This window comes from Cicer arietinum, chromosome 6 (assembly GCF_000331145.2).
Source record: "Cicer arietinum cultivar CDC Frontier isolate Library 1 chromosome 6, Cicar.CDCFrontier_v2.0, whole genome shotgun sequence".
Classification (NCBI taxonomy): domain Eukaryota; kingdom Viridiplantae; phylum Streptophyta; class Magnoliopsida; order Fabales; family Fabaceae; genus Cicer; species Cicer arietinum.
Window position 1 is genome coordinate 5,302,395 of NC_021165.2, and position 22,088 is coordinate 5,324,482.

A 22,088-nucleotide genomic window follows, 5' to 3' on the forward strand; every position below is an offset into this window, starting at 1 on the left:
TGCTGTGTATATGCTAAACAGATGTCATACTCTACAATTAGAGGATAAAGTGCCTGAGGAAGTTTGGACATGCAAGACACCATCAGTTAGACATCTCAAAGTCTTTGGTTCTGTATGCTACAGACATGTGCCTGATCAGAGAAGAAGCAAACTAGAGGATAAGAGATAAAAGCTTATCTTTATTGGTTATCATCCCACAGGTTCTTATAAGCTACTAAATCCTGCCTCTATGCAAGTTACATACAGTAGAGATGTGTACTTTGATGAAACAAGTAGTTGGGGAGAACTAGACATAAATAATGATTTAGTCTTTGAGTTACCTACAGAAACTGAATCATCAGTAAACACTGAAGTCATTGAACAACAAGTTGACAATGAAGAAGTGCAGGAAAATCTAGACCAAAGATGGTGCTCAGAGAAGATCTATGAGAAACAGAAACTTGCCTACTAGACTTCAAGACTATGAAGTGTTTCTAGATAGTGCAATTGCAGATGATGGAGAACTGGTTCACTTAGCTTTCATGGCTGAAGCTGAACCAGTGACATTCAAGGAAGCAATAGAAAACAACATTTGGTTCAATGCTATGAAGGAAGAAATTAGATCCATTGAGAAAAATAACACATGGGAACTTGTCACTCTTCCTCAAGGCAAGACACCTATTGGTGTGAAATGGATATATAAGGTGAAATTAAAACCAGATGGGAGCATAGCAAAGCATAAAGCAAGATTGGTAGCCAAAGGTTTCATGCAAAAGGAGGGATTTGATTACAGTGAAGTGTTCTCTCCTGTTGCTAGATTTGAAACAGTTAGAGTTGTTGTGTCTTTGGCAAGCTGGAATAACTGGAAACTACTGCAGCTAGATGTAAAATCTGCCTTTTTGAATGGTCCTCTTGATGAAGAGGTCTATGTAACTCAACCCCCTGGATTTGAAGCTGCAAACAGTAAAGGGAAGGTGCTTAGACTGAAGAAAGCACTCTATGGGCTAAAGCAAGCTCCAAGAGCTTGGAACAAAAGAATAGATTCCTTTCTTACTCAATCTGGTTTTAGAAAGTGTACAGTTGAGTATGGAGTTTACATCAAAATTCTTAGCAATGGTGATATGGTGCTGATCTGCTTGTATGTGGATGATTTGATTATTACAGGCAGTGGTGAAACAAAAATTGAAAGAATGAAGCTGAAGCTTAAATCAGAATTTGAAATGTCTGATCTTGGTGAGTTGGCTTATTTCCTAGGAATGGAATTTGTCAAGACTAAAGATGGAATAATAATGCATCAGAAGAAGTATGTTACAGGTGTGCTGAAAAGGTTCAAAATGACTTATTGCAATGAAGTTAGAGTTCCAGTAGAGGGAAATTTGGAGCTGGAAGTGCTAGAGTATGAACCATTTGTTGATGCGACATTGTTTAGACAGCTGGTGGGCTGTTTGAGATTCATTTGTCATAGCAGGCCAGAGATTTCTTATGATGTTGGGATGGTCAATAGATTCATGGCTCAACCAAAGCAATCTCACTTATCAGCTGCTAAAAGGATCTTGAGATACCTGAAAGGGACAATGAATTTTGGTGTGGGAAGGTTAAGCTACAACTTGTAGCATTTTCAGACTCTGATTGGTGCGGAGACAAGCAAGATAGAAGGAGTACATCAGGAAATGTTTTTATGTTTGCTGGTGGTCCTATTTCATGGAGTTCAAGAAAGCAATATGTGGTGGCTCTTTCCACTTGTGAAGCTGAATATATATCAGCTTGTGGTGCAGCCTGCCAAGCTTTATGGTTATCTTCATTGTTGAAGGAACTCGAGGTAGACATTGGACAAGAAATGGAATTGCAGATTGATAACAAGTCTGCAATCGATTTAGCAAAAAATCATGTTTCTCATGGGCGCAGTAATCACATAGAAACAAAGTTCCACTTTCTTAGAGACCAAGTCACAAAGGGAAGAATCAGTTTAAAGCATTGCAGAACTGAATATCAATTGGCAGACATTATGACTAAAGCTTTGAAAGCTGAGAGATTCATAAAGCTGAGGAATATGTTGAATGTTGTGAAATTTTGATTGAGAATTGGTGTTTACAGCACATGTTGAATAGATTGTCAAGTGTTGTTTTTTATCTTTGGTATTAAAGGGGGGTGTTGAGAGTTAATACCAAAAATAGAGTTAGTTAGAAGTCAGTTGGATTTAGTAAGTTTGTTAGATTCTGTTAGTAGTTAGATTGTTATAAAAGCTGAGTTGTATTTTTAATTTGAAATAAGGATGAATAATACAAACTCTCATTTTTCTCATCATTCTCTCCATCTTTCTTAAGTTTCTTTCTCAGTTTTCCACTTAAAACATAATATAAATCAAATTATTTAACTAACATTTATAACAATATCAGTTGAGTAAATATCCAACGATTTACTACAAGAAAATTCATGAATAAATATTACATTCGTTGATAAACTTTAAGTTTTGGGATCTCCTTCTTAGTATGTCATGTGTAATTTTTTTTTCTAATCTTATATATAGGATTTAATTTTACTCATTCAAACTAATTTATATAAAATTTATATAATTCATTTTTTATTTTTTATAAAATTATCTTACAAGTTGTTTTAGTTACTCTTGTTGTAATTCAATTATGAGTAGTTAGTCCCACGTTAACTAGGAATGAAGGCTATATTGGATATGTATCTAAGTCTCCCCTCCCCGAACTCCCCAAGAACTCTTATAGGCATTCTTTCAAAAATTATCTTTTACAAACCCAATGACAACATCTTTCAGGTATTCTTTCAAAAAAATTAATTTTAAAATTCAATGTTTAAATTCATATTTTTTTATAATTATTTTTATCTAAAATTATGCGTTTAAAAAATTGACCAGACCATATGCTGGATTTGATCAAAAGAAAAATCATGGTAAATATTACATGGTGCTGATAAACTTAAGTTTTAGGATCTCCTTCGCTAGAGACAAATGCTTTGAGGGTTGGGTTCTTGAGAGTGTAGTCTTGTTTTTCAGTTGTTTTTTCTTTTCGTAAAAAAATAAAATAAAATTGACCCAACGATAAAAGAAAAAAAATTAATAATTAAAATAAATGATTTTAATAAAGGTTTTTCAAATGAGTAAAAAAAAAAGTTTTAATCAATACCTTCTATTTAAAAAAAAAATATATTACATGTTGAATTAAACTTATTTGATGGGGCATCAAACATTTTTAAAATTTTATGAAAATTTGTAGGTCTAATTTCTTCGATAAGAATTATTAATTGAACTATTGAATTAATGGAATTAAATGTCTATAAAATATTACTTAACAGAATAACTCTATCAACAATTACCCTCGCAGTAAATTGATTCTTACTATATATATATTTTGTTTGAAAAGGACTCAATTTCTTTAATTTTTGTTTTAATACATTAATATGCTTTCCTCTAGGAAATTAATATACTCTTTTAAATCTAAATTGTTCTTCGTTTATTTCAAGGCCAACGTATATTCATGTATAGAGAGAATAATAAAGAAACAATTATTGTAGTAGAGAATAATCTTTCAACTCACAGTACAAAATTAAAAAATCTACATTTTTATAGAATAATTTTTTATAATTTTTAAACAAACTAACAAAAAAATCACTTAAAAATTAAAATACAGTTAAAAATATTTCATTACAATAGAAATTAAAATTACTTATAAAATAATATAGAATTAAAAAAATGTAATTTCTTTTTGTGGTGACTAAACAAACTTATGACGACTAAAATGTTATTCGGCCCTTAAAAGAACTATAAATGACGATGCCAATATCAAAACGTTGATGAAATCTATATTTTGCATTAACATAATAGCAAAGCGTATCTCTGCATGAAAGAAACTTGGGAGTATGTGTTCACACAGCATTTTGTTTCTAATAACTGCTAAGAGTGTTGACAGCCAGGATTATTCCAAAAGATCAGCTATGTATATTACGTTAGATTATATACCACGAATTTTGAAAAGAAAAAAAAAAAAATAGATCCCACCACCAAAATATAGTACATAGTACATTATCCTTCAACTTCAAGGGTGCAATCTTCTGTGTTGGAGTGTGATGTATCGACAAGGTATTTATGGCTTTCCTCGTCTTCTTCTTTTACCCCATTGTTGGAACTCCCGGTATTAATGCTTGAACCTATCGGCCATCTAACTAAATAATACTACCTCTAGTCTTATATATAACAGAAAGTTGAGTCAACTAAAATTGATGTATTAGTCCAACATTTGAACCAAACACGCCAACCTTTTATTGACTCAATTAAAACTTAGGAGTAAGTGGAAATCCAAAACCTAAAATAAACACGTACATGTGCACAATAGATCAACCACCTTGTATAGGCCTTTATGCTGTTCCTTGGCTTGGCACCCTTCATTTGTTTTGACCATGTACCGGAATATAGAAGTTGTTTGAGGTCTTTCAAAACATAAGTTTAAAAAGATGTACTTTTAAACAAATACGATAAAATTGCGTTTTTTTTATATGTACATCCTTAGTCATATTGGAATGGAGAAAGTTTCTCCCTTTTTACTTAGTGAGACTAGATTGGCAACATTGGGTCAACTTAAACATGGAGTCCCCATCTATTCGGCCTTAGTGAGCAAGAAAATGGGGACCAAAGTTTGACTATTCCCACAATACTTAGGCTCTGCATGTGAATGCTCCGAGTAATGTCTTTTTCTCATACAGTCATACCTGGTGTTGGATAATTTAGGCTGATTGATTGGACAAGAAGTTCAATTTGATGATAATCGTATATTTGCCAACGTGGAAGCAGGACTGTTGTGTCACTCTACAACACATAGAATTACAATTACAGTGGCATGGAGGCCAGGGCAACAAGGAAAAAATAAATTAGAATTGGCCATATAGACAAAAATAAGAGATTGAATAGAACTGTACTGTGCCCAAGTTGCAATTTGGAGCTTGACTCTGGTAGACGTGGTAGCCATTCAAACTTTAAAGCCCATTTTTACCTGGTTGATTCCCAAGCTCCTGCAAAGAAAGGCCATTATAATAACTGATAGGCCTGTTTCACTGAACCTGCTTCATTTGTGTACTCAGGTAAACAAGTGATGCTGATCCATTGTTAGCACAGCAACCTTTGGTATCAGTGACTCTCTGGTAACCTGAGATAATAAGAGACAAAAAACGAAATTATACACAAAATACATTTCTTTCGTTACAATTATGCCAGTAGCCAGCCATGGCAGTTACAAAGAGACATTAAAAGCAGAAAACATTTGACATTACCGCCATGGAAATTCACTTGTATCTATTCCAGCTTGGTGAAGCTCGTCCACGTACTGCAATGCCTCCCGGCACTCTTCTCGGTCATCAAAGAAATCCTTCTTATCACCTTCTATTTGACTTGTTTCGTGTCCTTTGCCAGCAATCACCTGCACCATGCATATAAAAGTGTACCCTTATTCACAGATCAAATCCACAAATTAACAGTTCCTTCTTGCATATTAATATTTTGGCGCATCATTCTGAAATAACAAACAAAAGACATGTCCAGAAGAAGAGACGAAGTCAATAAACTCCATTTGTAATGGCCTCAGTATTTTATTTTTTTTCAAACAGTCACTCTAAAGCTTAGAAGACATTGTCAAAAGTAGACTGACAGTCATATGAAGTTTCCTCAAATTCAATAAACATAAATCATAAAAGAAAATGAGTTTGGCCATTCACTAAGAGGATGCTGTTGCATCAATCACCAGTAAGAATTTTTGTAAAAAACATCGAAAGGAAGCAAGGCTACTTTAATGAGACAAAGATTAGGATTCCCACAATCGGGGGGTAGAGGGAAGTTAGCACATCATGGCATCCAAGTCGTGACTTCATAGGATCACTAAAATACCATGCATGAAACTGAATGTTGGTGGAGAACTCATCCACGTGAATAGGAATTAAAATTGTGGATCATGGTCAATAGTTATTCTATGTTTGCTCAACGCATTTAAATTTAAGCTTCTTCCAAATTTGTCTCTTAATGAACATCTTTGAACATCGTTGTTTGTTTCCTTTGCAATCTCTTCTGGGAAATCTCCTTAGTTGAGATACTACTTTGTTACACATCCTTTTTATATTGTTCAATTTTTCCAGAAGCAATACCAAGTAGCAAAATGTTTTCAATTAAACGACTTCTGCATCATGTTAACTAAGCTCATTTCCATATTATAAGATGCAATGTAGAAAGAAGCTTCAAAACTTACAACAACATCACCCTCCTCCCCCATTGCAACTGCAGCACGCACAGCTACCCTCCTAATGTCATGGAGAAAAAGCCTATGACCATTTGGAAGAGGAGGATAGTAGTCATTCTCTCCATATTTCAGGTACTCTTGCATTGTCCATCCTACCCCAGCCAACATATCATCCAAAATATCCACTGGATAAAAAGTAAAAAAAGCATGCCAGAATTAGGATTCACAAACCCTGCTAGTTAAACATTGCATGCACATTGGTATATTGCTCTTAACAAGGCTATGGCTTATTTTCCATGGTAAAAAATACATACATGGATCTTCACTCTTGGGATTGTCAGATGTCAGCATGGTCACTTCACTTTTATCTGTTGCTATCTTGGTCATCAGGGGTCTCTTCCCCCTTTCGTCCTCGCCACAACAACCGATCACTTCAAAAGGAAAAATACAATGTGACGTGCAAAATAATGAAAGTAGATTCCAGCCAAACAATATAAATCTTCAAAATTCAGGCATGCGAATAATTATGCAATTTCAAGCTTAAGCAGAAAATGCTTTGTTTTAATTTCTTCGACAGCAATTAAGAGAAACACAGACTTACCAGTTATAATCCTGCGAGGTTGAAGCTCTCTTACAGAATCAAGTAATCTAGACAAAGCATCAGGAGTACGAGCATAGTCAACTATTACCCCAAATGCTTGTTCCTCGTCGATTAACTCGCACCTCCCAGGAACTGCATCTACTTCTTCAATACCTCTAACAATATCCTCCAAAGGTGCCCCAACAGCAATGCCAACCGCCACAGCAGCAAGTATGTTGTAAACGTTGTGCCTTCCTAGTAAACCCGACGAAATTTCCAGTATCCCAGCAGGTGTATTCACCAATACCTGTGTCTCAAACAGGGAAAGTTCAAACTTCAAGGGATGAACATCTGCATTTTTATTCTCCAAAGCAAATGTCACAACAGGAACTTCAGGACTCCCCATTGAAACAAACAAAGCCGCATTCGGATCATCAATGTTAACAACTTTCCTATGCCGCTCAGGATCCACCATCCTCGAAAACACCTTAGCCTTCGCATCTCTATCCTCCTCCCCCTCTTCCTCACTCATCAAATTAGTAAATACAGCAACATCAAAATCAACCTCATCATATTTTCCCTGAGACAATCCACGAGAAGAAGCCTCAAAAACCACAGCTTCAGTTCCATTATGAAGCATCTTAGCCATCAAATTCTGAACCAAAACAGCATCCAACATAGCGTAAGGAGAATCCAACTGATTATCCCCATGAACATAACTAGCAATAGAGTTCAACATCCCGGTGCGTAAACCCATGGCTTCATACATACTTTTTATCAAATAGGTGGTAGTCGTTTTACCATAAGTCCCAGTTATCCCAATAAGAGCCATGTTTTTCGAAGGGTACTTGAAAAACGAAGCAGCCAACGTAGGAAGAACAGCATTAGTATCTTCCACAATAACCAAAGCTTTACAACCCAAAGTGTCTTCAATATCAATCTCTTTACTCGCTACAACCGCAATAGCACCTCTCTTATCAGCTTCACTCAAAAACATGTGTCCATCATTTTTTCTACCAACACAACAGACAAACAAATTACCAGAAGTTACAAGCCTCGAATCATGTTGAATTCCGCTTATTTCAACTTCCAAATTTCCATAAACGGAAACAGGAACAACTTTGCTCTCATCCAAAAGTTCAGCTAAACTCATCTTAAACTTAGGTTCAATTATTCTAGTTTTACTTTTCCCTAAAGTCTCTAAATCTAAATCAAACGAAGATTCCGAAGATAAATTAGCGTCTTCGAAATCTCCCGAAGATTCATCAGAATTCACGGTGAGTCCTCGGAGTCGTTCGATTTCTTCAACATCGGTTGCTTCATCGGGTTGAAGCTCGTCTTCAACGAGCACTTCAATTTCCTTTTTCGATGGATTAGGGTTAAGAAGTCCTTGTTTAACGAACTCTTTCCGTTTGAGAGCGATAGCTTTATCAATTTCGCCGAACAAATCGTCTTCGGCGGAATCGATAGAGGAAGGGTTATCCGGAGCATCTTCGGCGTCGGCAATGGCGGCTAAGTAAGTGGCTTGGTTGTTTTTGAAATCTTGTTCTTCGCGTTGGCGTGCGCGGTCGGCTTGGAGTTGAATTTGTTGGTATTTGGAGAAGCCGTGAGCAGAATCTTCGGCTACTTCGGGTGGGTCGTCGTCGGCTGGGTTTGGATAGAATTTGGCATCGGGTCCAATAGCAGCTGGAGGTCGAAGAGGAAGTAAGGGGTAAGAAAAGGGAGTTGTAGAAGGAATAAGGAAGTGGTTGGGTTTAACGGTTATGATGGAATTGGGTTTAAATTTAGGAGAACAAACAAAGTTTGGAAGAGTGAGAAATGGCAAAGCCATTAAAGAGTGTTGTATACTTATGGATTTCTGATTATAGAAACTGGAAAGGAATGAGTGAGTGAGTGAGTGAAGTAAGGGGTTTTGTTTGTACGGGGTTTTAGTTCTACTTATCTTTACTAGCTCAAGGACTTCTCTACACATATCTATTTCTTTCTATAATATTCTTTCTATTGCTATTTGGAGAAATTTCCTTGACTTTTTATTTTTCTCGATTATTATTTTTTGAAAAAAAATAAATTGTTCTTGATCATTGTTTATGAATATCATTTGTGATATAGATCTTCAAAAACTAACAAAATTAATAACAAGTGCTTAAAATATGGTTTTTGTTGGTATCATTGGAAATTTTATTATAATTCTTAAAAATTGATAATTTAATATTAAACGTCATTGTAGGATTGAAAAATGTGTGATGTTTGTGATTGAGTTCTCAAATAATTACACAATTATTTATTTATTTATTTTGTTGACTAAAAGTTATGATGAGCAGCGCTGTCTCAGTCCAACGAACTTACATTTGTGTCTCTCTAATGGCACTTATGAGTGTCAAACGTACAATGTCTGATCTCATATTTATTTTTTTATCACTAAGCTAAACCATTAGAGTTGAAGAATTACACATTTAGACTATGATTGAAATATATAAGATATATTTGATATTCGTATTGATTTAAATAAAAGAAAGAAAAATTAAAGACGATACATGTATTTTGATGACACTCAAATATACTTTTGAAGTAGCATAATTAAGAAAATATTCGAATAATTATTTTTAAAAGATTAGTTACATTTGAGATTAAATAAAAAAATGATTTTTAATTAAAAAGATGAAAGATTACATGATGAATTGGACTTTATTCCCATTAATTAATGATTCACACTGCTTATTTTTTAAAACAATGTTGCGGTTATGATAAGTTATATAATATTGATAATAACCATTGACATGATATATGTGAATGTAATAAAATTCTATTAATATGAGAAATTATTATGAATTTTACTATTTTAAATAATGATGTAGTAAATAGTATATATTTTGGAGATTTATATCTTTCAAATGTTATTTCTCTTTCAACTTATTTTGGAAATTTTAAAATAATAATCCGAAAGATTAAATAATTAGAAGAAATATTTTGTTTTTGGTTCTATATCTTTTTATGCTGTAATTTTTTTTCTAATTACAACATAATAAGAATAATTTTATCTTTTATGTTATAATCCTTTTCTTGTTGTCTTAGTGTTGTAACAAGGATACAAGTAGGTTTGAACAGAGGTAAATATAAATATTTATCCCTAAAATTTCACATACAAAATACGAATATTTTTATGAAAAATATTTAATTAATCTTGATACATGTATAATTATATATTTTGGAGATCTTGTGCATTATATATTTTTTTAGACATGTCTATATTTTAGAGATCTTATGTATAATATATATATATATATATATATATATATATATTTATATATATATATATGTTAGATATATCTATATTTTGGAGACAAATTTTATTGATAATTTGAGTCACTAAATTATTTATTTGAAGTTCATATGTGTATTTTCTTTTGTACAATTTATAATAAATAAATATATGTCTCTCATTTGATTTTTATTTTTTTAGTTTATAAGTATTTAAGTAAGATTTGTATGTTTCTTTATGAAAGGTATTTCTTTAGTGTTCATCTTACATTTTGTACATGTATATGTTGTGGAGGTAAGTCTCAGCGTTATTTTTCTCACTAAATTATTTTCTTAAAATTCATATGTTTAATTTTATTTTATTTTTACATTTTTGTGTGTGCATGTTTTTAGTTATTTAAATATAATATTTATATGCGTCAATCTGAAACAAATAATATCATGAGTATTGAGTACATATAAAATTGCAATTGCCGTTAGTTAAATTATGTGGTTCTATTGGATTCTTTCAATAATACTATTGCAATTATTGTTAGTTAAATTATTTGTTTCTACTAAATTATGTGTTTGAGAGAATGGAAAAGAAGGAGAGAGCTTTGGGTAAGTGGAAAAGATGGAAGTAGAGATAAATATTGTCCCTTATTCAAGAGAGTGGTTTTATAGAAAGCGATAAAAAAATAAAAAAAAATAAAAAAAATAAAAAAAAATAAAAAATAAAAAATTATCCTAACGAAAACCAATTTACAAGTTAATCTCAACAACCACAATTTTCTCTTTCTTTTTTTCTTTTTTTTCTTCTCAATTTAACAAATTTTGTTGGCATTTGCATTTCTTCACGCAAATAGTATTGTTGCATATCAACTTAGTTACTTACGTTGCTCTTTGTTCAACACAGAAGTTGCAACATAAGCCACGAGAACAAGAAGAAATTACCTCAAGATTTAAATTTGTGTATATCATTCATGAATTAATTTTTGAAGTAGGAATATTTTAATAAAAAAATTAAGATGATGGGATGATATATTTGTTCAATCCTCCAATTACACTGATAGAAATTAAATTTATAATCTATCATATTTGTTCATAGATAACTAAAAACATTTTTTAATATATAACTACGCTGTGTCTTTTTATATATAATAGATATAATTGATTTTGTGGTCCTTTAACTTAATTTTATATAACACTTTAGTTCTTTATTTTATTTTATTTTTAATTTAGTCTTTTATTTATTTTTATTATAAAAAATAAAAAATATAAAGAATGAAAATATGAGTTTATTTGAATATTTTAGTTATAAATTTGATGAAATTTACATTATATTGAATATGATAATTTTATGCGTTTTGCTTGACAAATTTTGATGAAATTTTGTAAAAAAAAATATAACATTCTTTACATTTTAAAACATAAAAAAATTGTTTACTTAACATTAAATAAATGATCGAATAAAAAAAAATATAAATAACTAAAATGTTACTTGAAATTAAGTTTTTAAAACTGTATGAACAATTATGCCTATATAATATAGATATAGATAATTTCAACAAAAAAAGTATAGATATAGATAATACACAATATATATTTACATATATAGATAATAATAATAATAATAATAATATTAATAATAATATTAATAATAATAATAATAATAATAATATTAATAATAATAATAATAATAATAATAAAATAGTTAATTTTATATTTGGTCCTTGCGTTTATTTTTGATTTCATACATTTAAAAAGTTTCATGATGATCTTATCTACATTAATAACATTATGTTCAGTTATTCATTTCTGTTAAATTTTGATTTAACTCGATAAAAACATGTGAGATGTCTAATAAAAATATAGTTATATATATATATATATATATATATATATATATATATATATATATAAAGTATGATAAGATTTATTTAATCACTCGCAAAGTTTGCTAAGGACATATGGTCACGGTCACTCTAATATCTCTAATACTTTTTTAATAATAATAATCTATAAAATAATTTTTAAAAAAATATACTACATCTTTCAACTTAATTTTTAATTTAAGTATTTTGAGTTTTGTTTAGAGATATAAAAATCAAATCAATGATATTATAAATTAGAAGAAAAAAAATCAAAATCAATTACGTTAATTTTTTCTATGTTTGAGTTCAATTTGAATCGAACTAAATAAATTCAATCTTTGTTGATTTGATTTTGATTTCACTTTATTTAAAATTGACCACCAATATTTGAATAAAATCATTAGACTAAATCAATAATGTTATATTAAATATGTGTTGTATTTAAGGATTTTTTAATTATTTATATATTATTTTTCTCGTTATAGTTTAAAAAATGTTTACGTAATTGTTTTAATAGTAAAAAATAGTATTTGGAAAATATAATTTTATATTTTAAAATAAGTATCTCAATTTTTATTAATGTCAACTTGATTAAATATAAAAAAATCAACATCTTATTCACTGGTTTGAATTTAATTTTGTGAGAAAATTGTAAAAACTAATCCAAATTAACTATCTTTTTTGTTTAAATTTTTTCCTTTCCAAACATCTAAATCAAATCAAAATGTTATGTCCGTAATTGTGTTTCTCTTAAATATAGACAACTTTTAAGTTTAACTTGTTTTTTTTTTTTTTACGGTTGTGTTTGTAAGAAATTTGTGTGTTTGCATCGCAAATTTATAACTTAAAATTATAATATACAATAAAATAGATTAAATAGCACTCACGGTATGTTAACTTAATTTCAGTTAATGTTTTAATCCTTTATATTTTTTTTCTTTCTGATTTAGTCATTTATTTTAGTTATAAGTGACAATTTGATCTTTTATGCTTTAAAATGTCATAAATGTTATCATTTTTTTTTTTATAAAAATTCATCAAATTTTTTAAACAAAACCCATAAAATTAATTACCATATTCAATATAATGCAAATTTCATCAAATTCATAACTTAAATATTTAAACAAAGTCATATTTTTATTCTTTATTTGGTGAATTTGATGTTGTTGGATATGAAAATATGAGTTTATTTGAATATTTGAGTTATGCATTTGATAAAATTTGTATTATATTGAGATGATAATTAATTTTATGGGTTTTATTTGAAAATTTTGATGAATTTTTATAAAAAAAACATGATAATACTGTTGACATTTTAAAACATAAAAGATTAAATTGTCACGTAAAATAAAAAAAATGAACAAATAAAAAAAATGTAAAACATTGATTAAAATGAAGTTAAGGGATGGTATGTGTTGTTTAGCTCAATAAAATATTGCTTTGAATTTATCAATACAAATTTTAAAAATTCAATATTTTTAAAGTATTTTTCAAGTTTTGCCATTGTATCTAATATTCTATAATTTGATTAAACGTAAAGACATAATCATAATCTTAATAAACTAATTTTATTCATTTTAGTTTATCTTTTAATCACTTCTACCACCCACATTTCTTACAATTCTACTTACTACCCATATTTCTTATTCCTTTATAATAAAAACTAAATATTTGATCATCTGATTATTTTAATGGTGTTTTTAGTATAAAAAATTAAATTAAATTCACTTTTTAATTAAAAAAGTTATTAAAAAAACCCTTAGATTTTCATCTTTCAGATCTGCACCTAAATCCAGAAATTTAGGGTTTGTTAGAATGTGTTTTATTTTATATATAATCTTTAAAAAATATTTTATAAATAAATTTTAAAAAATTATTTAAAAAAAATATGTTTAACAACTATAATTTTTACAACAGTTTTTGACTAAAGAGTTAAAAAAACTGAAAAATTAAAATTAAAATACTATTTATTTGTTTTACTTTTTTAATTTAAAAAAATATAATATTAAATATAATTTTAATTTTAAAATAATTTGTTTGAAATGTGAATCAAATTAACCCTAAATCTTCGCTTAAACCTAGAAATAAAATAAATAAATAAATAAATAAACAAATCAAAACTCAAAAGTCAGAAACACAAAATTCTGATGAGAAAAAAATCCAAAACAAACCAAGCCAGAAACCTTGTCTCTTTGTGGGTGTGCTTAAACAACTATTTCCCTTTTATGACTTATCTTACTACTAAGTAATTAATTTTCACCACCTCACTTGTATTGAATTATAGTACTTTTATATTCTCATCAAAATTAAAATAGATAAGTGTTCTTTCTATAACGAGTTTAATTATTATGTAATGTAAATGTAAATGTAAAAGTTTTATATGGTTAATATATCCTAGCATCACAACTATTCATCGATTTTAAATATAATTACGATGAAAGTCAAATACATTTAACATATGAATGAATTATTTTTATAAACTATACAGAGAGACCAGAAAACAAATTGTACATTAGTTGGTATAGAGAATTTGTGAGATTGACTAAAGATGAAAAAAATATGCAGGTAGGTAGTAACGTACTAACGAGCAAATGATAACAACAGAATAACGATAACGATAAGGATGTAGAAGAAGCCACGACTCATGAACGATTAATCTATCTTTGGTTTGGTACGTAACAAATTGTGCGTATCGTGAATTAAATTGAAAGGAAAACATTTTATCAAGCAAAAGGAAGCTTTATGAAGATCGAAGATTCCCAATAAAAAACGACAACGTTTCGTATATTTTGGTTAAACAGGAAAGTGGTAGATTAGAGAAAGCAAAGGAATCCGAATGACTTGGCTTCAGTTCAAAGCTTTCCTTAACTACTAATTATTTATTTTACAAGTTACGTGTAGTATTTTCTAAAAAATTAAATATATTTAGGATGTATTTTTAAAATCTATTTATTTTAAATAGGTTAGAATCAAATTTATAAAAAAAACCGTTAAGCCCAAAAAATCTATCAATATATATTTTATTATTTATTAATATTATTTTTTATTTTAAAGTTTATAAATTAACTATCACTAGTTAGTTATTAAGTAGTCTTCACTGGCAGTTTCACATTCTCTCTTTTCTTTTCAACTTCAACCCTTCATAATATTATTTAATTATTATTTTATTGCACACTACAAAGGTATGTAAATAACATTCTTTAAATAAATAAAAAATCAATACTATTTATTTGTTATTTTACTTTAGTTAGTATACAAAGCACATAAACCCTAATTGTTTATTGTTTACAATTATAATCGATTGAAGGAAGCAGTTTGAAATTCAAGACTCTTGTGATAGAGATAAGATTTCAATATTTACTACTTAAAAAAAAATTCCTTCCTTTTATGAGTGTATTCCTATAGGAAAGTTAGTCTTTGTAAAATATCTTAAAAATCTTCTAAAAACTCCATTGAAATTGTTTTAATTTTAAGTTTTATAAATAAAAATAAATCTTAAATCAAATCAAAATAGTATACGTGAATTTGTAAAAAAAATGTATAAAATATGTGTGGTTTTTTAGAAGTATTTCAAAGTTGATAATAATATTAATTATATTATTGCTGAATATGTCTGGGTTTGTTTGAGAGAATTTGTTTGAGAGCTAATAACGAGTGCCTTTGTTTTAGGAAAAAAATTTATTCTTTTAAACCAAATATCACTTTTCATCTATTTTAATCTGAACAAAACTTTTAAATAGGCTTTGAGGCCAAGTAGATTTTTAAAAAGGTCAGTCAAGTCCGGAAAAAAAAGTCTATGATAGCCTTTCAAAGTCTGGTCTGACTTATTCTCACCCCTACTTATGATTTGACATTTAAATTATATTCAATTTGCATATTTAATATTTAAGTTTGATAATTTTTTCGAAGTTATTGTCATAAAATATTCATGTTTGATGGAAACATTGCAATGCTTTAACTATCTAAGTTACTTTGAAAGTGAAAAAAGTCAATGATATTGAGTAAGTAGATAGACTTTTATTACCAAGTTTTTAATAATATACAAGTTTCTAAATTGTTATAGAAAAATTTAAGAAATATGAATCATTTATAAGGTTGAATAATATTTTATAAAAGAATAGTATGGGGAAATATTGTTACAATATTTGATAAAATTTGTAATAATTAAATATTTTCAATTATATTAATCGCTGTTGAAAGTGAGACAAAACACAGACGCCTAACATGTAAGTAGACCAATTAGTGAGGAGCTCTATTTTTTTTTTAATAATATAATAAAACGATGGTGAGTTTTTTTTAGTCAAATATATTTTTAGTCTCTAAAAGATTATGAACTTTCCATTTTATAAAGATTTTTTTAAGAGGCTAAAAGTATCAATTTTTTATAATTTTTTTCAAAAAAGTGAAGAAAAAAAATTTTAAGATTAAAAAGTTGAATTATTTAAAAATAAAATTTTAAACGACTAAAAATCTATTTTTTCCCTTTTTTTAATTATTAAAATTTTATTTTATTTTTAATAGAAACGTATTCTAATTTTTAAGATTATGAGATAACTTTTAAAATGCTTAAACGTATTCTAGTTTTTAAAATGTTTAAATGACTTATGCTGGAATTGGGCTAAATGACCTGTATTTTTGCCAAAAAAGAAAAACAATTTACCTGTCTTTGTCATATAGATTGTTAACTTATCAATATATACTATTAGTAATTGGGCATTAATGCATTAGGATCAACCCATGTACCTCTGACTCTGTCAAAAAATAAAATAAAACACAGTCACTCACACAATTGTTATATACTTACAATTACAATCTCTATAAAAATTTAGAGGAATTATTGGTTAAGTTCAGTCATACAAGGAAGTACTATGAATGTTACAGAAAGTGATTTGGATTCTCACGTGTTCGCGGGTGGATTCATTTCCATAATTCTTTTTCCTCTTTAATTTGTTCCTATGTTAGCTGAATATGTCTATTGAATTGTTAATTGTTTAGATGAATAACTGTATAGTAATTTAGTTTATTGATTTTAGAAGATATGATGATAATCATTATCATTCAATTCAATTTTATTATAAAATCAAACTCTTTAATTAGTTTTGATACTTTCATGTGCCATTCTCTTTTTAACCTTTTCAAGTGGTCAACACTAAAACAAACTTTTTTGTGGGGCTTGAAATTGATTGTCAAATAGTTATAGTACTTTATATGTTCTGATATTTTCTCAATTATTGTGTCTGTGTGGATAACAATCTGAAGCAGAAAATGATTTATTAATTATTTATCATATACAAAAATGATTTACTAACATTTTTCAACCCTGCTTCTGCACAGATTTTTTCTGATCCAAGATAATAGTTTTTCTCTATCATGGCGAGAAAATCTCCCCCTCTGGTTAACCAAAAATGTGACATAGGATGCTCCTCGCAAATGTTTCGAATCTTTAATTTTGGTGAAAGCCATTCTGATGGAAGATTTGTTTCCAATAGTAAGCATTTCAATAAAAAAGCCAGTGGTAAGAGTTCATATTTTTTAGAATTTTCATTTGCATCATTGGAAGCTTCTGAATTTCTTAGATACACATTGGAAGCTTCTTTTAATGTGTGCACTGTACTATTTAAATTAAAATTTTGAACTGGTAAATTTTTCCAAGCTGCAGGAAGTGGAAAGTCAAGAATTAGTTCAGATGTACTCACCACAGTTGATGAAAAGTACCCTCATGTTGATGTAAGTTCTGAATTTTCTGATCAAACATCTATTTTTGTAGTAGTTATTATGAAAGGAATTCATGCTATTAAGAGTCTAATTCCTGAAATCATAGCATGTATGATTATTAAACCCCTTTTAAATTGGTTGAGCTCAAATGTTAAATGAGCCTCAGTTAAAGATTAATCAATCATAAATACCCTAACTGAAACAATAATTAACTGGACGTGATTTACTTCTTGGTCGGACTCTGTATTATCAAGGTCCCTTTCCTCTGGGAACTTTTTAAAGTCACATCCTCCCGTCTCCTCACAACATTACAATGGTTGATGGTTTAGTAGCATTGATGGAATAATTTTGACTGCAGGTAAGTTCCAGAAGAAGAAGTTATAGTTGTAAGAGTATCTGTATGGAGAATGATCCTAAAATAGCAGATTGGGAAAATGAAGTAACAAAAATGATTGTTAATCAGAGATTTTTCAACAAAAACTGTCAAGGCAAAGATGGTGTAGACTGTGAGCCTAATCAATTTTTGGATGCTGTACAGATTTTATATTCAAACAAGGAACTTTTTGTAAAACTTCTTCAAGATCCAAACTCTCTGTTGGTAAAACAGATTCATGACTTACATAGTTCTCAACAGAAAGCAGGACAAACTGGAAATACTAGATTGAATAAAGCTCAAAACAGTAGTGCTAGACAGCATATAAAACATTTTAAGGACTTTGATGGGTATAATATGAGTTCAAATAGTGAGTCTCAATCCTCTAAAAGAATAGTAGTTTTGAAGCCTGGCACAAATAGTGTGAAAAAATTTGCTGACACTAGCTCTAGCTGTCCACAGCCTCATTCTTCTAATAGCTTTAGCTACAATGCTCAAAATAATAAGCCTTCACATTTTTCATTGGGTAGTATAAAGAGAAAGTTGAGACATGTTATGAGAGTAAGGAGAATTGATTCAGTGCCAAGTGAATTTCACTGCGGTTCCGAGGACTTTGAAGATGGTAAAAATGTGAAAGAATTGGACATTTCTGAAAGAGATTTATCTATTAACGTGCATGTTAGTACGGGAAAAAGTTTGAAGGCTTTCAAGTTGAAGGATTCTGAATTAAGTGTGAGACAGGAAGCTGCTTCATTTGAGGAAAGTTGTTCTTCTGCTCAGAAAATCAAGGAACCACCAGTGGCCACTTTTCTTGATGAATTGCAGGTTTTTTGTGCTGCAGATATTAGTCTCAATAAGAGTCATCCTGGCGAAAATTTGCAGGAACATTATGATATTCCTAAAGGTATGCTCTATATAACTAGTTTTTCAACCTTCTTGGATCATAGACATTCATAAAATATTTGCCTCATTTATCATCTATGTGTTCTTCAAATCTTTAGCATGTAACATGGTCGTAGGGTGTGTTGAAATGTGTGTTAGAGCGTGTGTTATTAGCACTCCTCCTAAATTTATTATTATCAAATACCATCTAGGGAGGAATCTAATTGATAAATTTGATGAGAATCATCTTGCAGACCTTATAAGATCCTCTTTGTATCCAATGAACAAGTTACTCTCCTCAAAGGACATCATAAGGGAAGTTCTGCATGGTTTCAGCTTGAAATGTGATGATGAACTTATGAGGAGCCATTTATCAAACCTATTGATGGATTCATCCACTTTTGAAGGACTGAATGGATTAACTAGCCAACTTTCTGAAAGTACAACCTTGAATGATTGCATCATTGAATGTTTCATGGAGTTATCAACAAATCCAAACTTCCAAGCTTGTGTTGTGAGGAAAGTTTTGGTTAGAGAGATTCATGAACTAATTAGCCTGCACTTTTCCCCTCATCCATCATCAATAACGTTACTGCAGCTTGTTGAAAAGGACTTCGCAAGACGTGGATCATGGTTGAATATACAAGTTGATATAGAAGAGATTGTAAAGGAGGTGGAGAAAGATGTTTTGGAAAAACTTGTTCTGGAAATTGTAGATGAGATTGATATCAGATATGTGATACAATGCAATGAAACTATGTCTAGATCATAAATTATACTATTTATTGTATATGTGAATTATGAATCATAAAAACTTGTCTGAATCATAAATTTGGCCACAGGGTAGTATGTTAAAGATGGTTTACAAAGATATGGAAAGAATGCTTACAAATTTCATATTAATTGTCAAATTTGACTCTACTTTGTGGAATATGAGAAAAGTTTTTATTAATCAGATGAATCTTTGATATTTACATTGATGCTGCTTTTCAATTACTTTAATAGATGATATTTAATTAAATGAAAAGAAAAGGTAATCAAAATAGAAATCCATGTACTTGTGAATAATAATAATAATAATAATAATAATAATAATAATAATAATAATAATAATAATAATAATAATATAAAAAATGGTATTTTCTTTCTCAAATTATAATTATTGTTTAAAGTAATATAATTTTCTTAAGAAAATTGGTGTTAGAGATTTTACACCGTTAGTATATCACAAGTATTTATAATTACGACTTAAAATATAGTTATAATAAAAATTAAATATTTTTAATAATATAAAAATCGTAATTGATTAACAATGTGAAAACTCTTTACATTGATTATATATATAAATTAAATTCATCTTCGGAACTAAAATATAAATAACTACATTTTTTAACTAGATTAACAAAGAGTTGGAGAATGGGAACACATTAATACTATATAATTGGTTTTGTTAAATAAAAATACTTATCTCATTTCATTCATAAGATGTTCAATATAAAGTAGGATAAAATCAAAAACAAATGGGCTAACATATAACAACCACGCCCTAACTAAGTTATGAGTGACATTTTACAATAACCAAAAATAATACCATATTTGTAACACCATATTTCTAAAGTTACCTAAAATGCCATCGATCCAATCTAGTTCTATTGCCACTTTCTGCCCAAAATACTATCTAACTGTTTTGATAACACATTAATAATTTTTTTTTAATAACAGTATAACACAACACATTAATACTATTTAATTAAAATAATGTATACTAAAAAAATTTAATAAAGCGACAATATTTTTAAAAATCTTGCTAAGGTATTTATTTAAGCATAAAAAAAAGTATACATTTTGTATTGAAGATAACTATGTATTTTAAGAAATTGAATACACAACCCAAGACAACATAGTGTTATATCATTATCATCACTCTTTATCTCGTTACCTTTATCCTATGTTTAGAGTTGTCGAAGAGAGAAGACGACATGCTAAATTTTCACTTTTTTTTAACCATAGCATAAATATGAAGAAAGAGGAGAGAAACAGTTATAGAGACTTATTACATCTATGCCCTTATTAATTGTCATTGTTATCATTGAGAAAAAAAGGAATCTCATTTTTTTTTTTTTCATTATTCTTACTTTATTTATAATTGCTTGATTTTTTGTTTTTAATTATCATCTTTGGTTTTTTTTACTTGGTAATTAAAATGAAAGTACAATAAATTAAGTAATTTAATTAATTAAAATAAATAATTATATTAATTAATTTATATTTTTCTTGGTAATTAAATTACTTTAATAAATGACTATTGTCAATTAACAAAATTATTATATTTATCTATTCTCTATTTCTCTTCTCTTTCTCTTATACTAATCAATACATAAAATGTATCTTATTTCTCACCTATTTCTTTGGTACATCTCTATTACTTATTTATCTCTCCGAACCAATCACATCCTTATAGTTTAGAAAATCAACGCTTATAGATGTAAAAAAAAAGGTAAGTTAGTTTAAGAAATATAATTATTTTATATTCCATCAAAAAATTTAAACTCTGCTAACCACTGTATGTTCTTTTTTATTGACTACAAAATTATATTCATTCATTCAAATTGTATAAATTAAAATAATGTATTTCAGTATATCTAAAATTAAAAATGATGAATGTACGAATAAACTCACAACATCGAGATTAATAAAATAAATGACAATAATTATAAAAGCGACCAAGTATACAAATATGACAAAATTGAAGTTTTTTGAAATATTCATACTCCAAAATTATAACGTTTGATCCATCATAGTTATTGATTGAATTTGCACAACATCGAAACTAATATGTCATTTTGAATCAAAACAACCACAAGCGAAACTTTTGTGGAGACACAAAAAAATATACTAATTAGAAGAATACACTACCTCTTTTAAATTAAATTTCAATTGTAATTGTATTGAGTTTCATCTATAGAAATAAAAGTCAAATCAAAATAAACTAAAAAATAAGAAGATTTTTTTGTGTGTTCGAATTAAATTTGAATCGAACCAAATAAATTTAATCTGTTGATTTAAGTATGATTTTACTTCAAACAAAATTGATCACCGATATCTGAATAAAATCATTAGATTATATTAGAAGTGTTATCATAAATATGTGTTGTATTTAATGATTTTTTTAATCATTTATATATTTTTTTTTCTCACTGTAGTTT

The 22,088-nt window shown here is 28.6% G+C and overlaps 2 protein-coding genes across 4 annotated transcripts; one reads left to right on the forward strand and one right to left on the reverse strand.

Annotated features, from left to right (window-relative positions):
* Positions 1-4,735: 4,735 nt before the first annotated feature.
* Positions 4,736-8,753, reverse strand: LOC101497209 (UDP-N-acetylmuramoyl-L-alanyl-D-glutamate--2,6-diaminopimelate ligase MurE homolog, chloroplastic). Of its 2 annotated transcripts, XM_004503649.4 has the most exons (5): positions 6,823-8,750; positions 6,536-6,652; positions 6,231-6,406; positions 5,266-5,411; positions 4,736-5,141 (listed from the first exon to the last, which is right to left on the reverse strand). In XM_004503649.4, the coding sequence occupies exons 1-5, from the start codon at positions 8,630-8,632 to the stop codon at positions 5,123-5,125; spliced, it is 2,268 nt and encodes a 755-aa protein (XP_004503706.1). In that variant the 5' UTR covers positions 8,633-8,750; the 3' UTR covers positions 4,736-5,122. The 2 variants fall into 2 exon arrangements, 1 of the variants encoding a protein (XP_004503706.1); XR_012163577.1 differs by lacking the exon at positions 6,231-6,406 and having other exon boundaries at positions 6,823-8,753.
* A 7,889-nt stretch (positions 8,754-16,642) lies between these two features.
* LOC101497539 (uncharacterized) lies at positions 16,643-19,837 on the forward strand. 2 transcript variants are annotated; one of them, XM_004503651.4, is made up of 5 exons: positions 16,643-16,823; positions 17,247-17,427; positions 17,566-17,639; positions 17,986-18,904; positions 19,137-19,837. In XM_004503651.4, the coding sequence occupies exons 2-5, from the start codon at positions 17,283-17,285 to the stop codon at positions 19,652-19,654; spliced, it is 1,656 nt and encodes a 551-aa protein (XP_004503708.1). In that variant the 5' UTR covers positions 16,643-16,823; positions 17,247-17,282; the 3' UTR covers positions 19,655-19,837. The 2 variants fall into 2 exon arrangements, with proteins under 2 accessions (XP_004503708.1, XP_004503709.1); XM_004503652.4 differs by lacking the exon at positions 16,643-16,823 and having other exon boundaries at positions 16,839-17,427; positions 17,572-17,639.
* Positions 19,838-22,088: the final 2,251 nt, after the last annotated feature.

Excerpts from the sequence above, each read along its gene's own strand:
- LOC101497209 (XM_004503649.4), bottom strand. The coding sequence starts at position 8,632 with ATGGCTTTGCCATTTCTCACTCTTCCAAACTTTGTTTGTTCTCCTAAA. Across the intron at positions 6,653-6,822 it reads ACCTCGCAGGATTATAACTG|TGATCGGTTGTTGTGGCGAG; the intron begins GTAAGTCTGTGT and ends TTCCTTTTGAAG. Across the intron at positions 5,412-6,230 it reads GGGAGGAGGGTGATGTTGTT|GTGATTGCTGGCAAAGGACA; the intron begins GTAAGTTTTGAA and ends TGCATGGTGCAG.
- LOC101497539 (XM_004503651.4), top strand. The coding sequence starts at position 17,283 with ATGGCGAGAAAATCTCCCCCTCTGGTTAACCAAAAATGTGACATAGGA. Across the intron at positions 17,640-17,985 it reads AAAAGTACCCTCATGTTGAT|GTAAGTTCCAGAAGAAGAAG; the intron begins GTAAGTTCTGAA and ends TTTTGACTGCAG. Across the intron at positions 18,905-19,136 it reads ACATTATGATATTCCTAAAG|ACCTTATAAGATCCTCTTTG; the intron begins GTATGCTCTATA and ends ATCATCTTGCAG.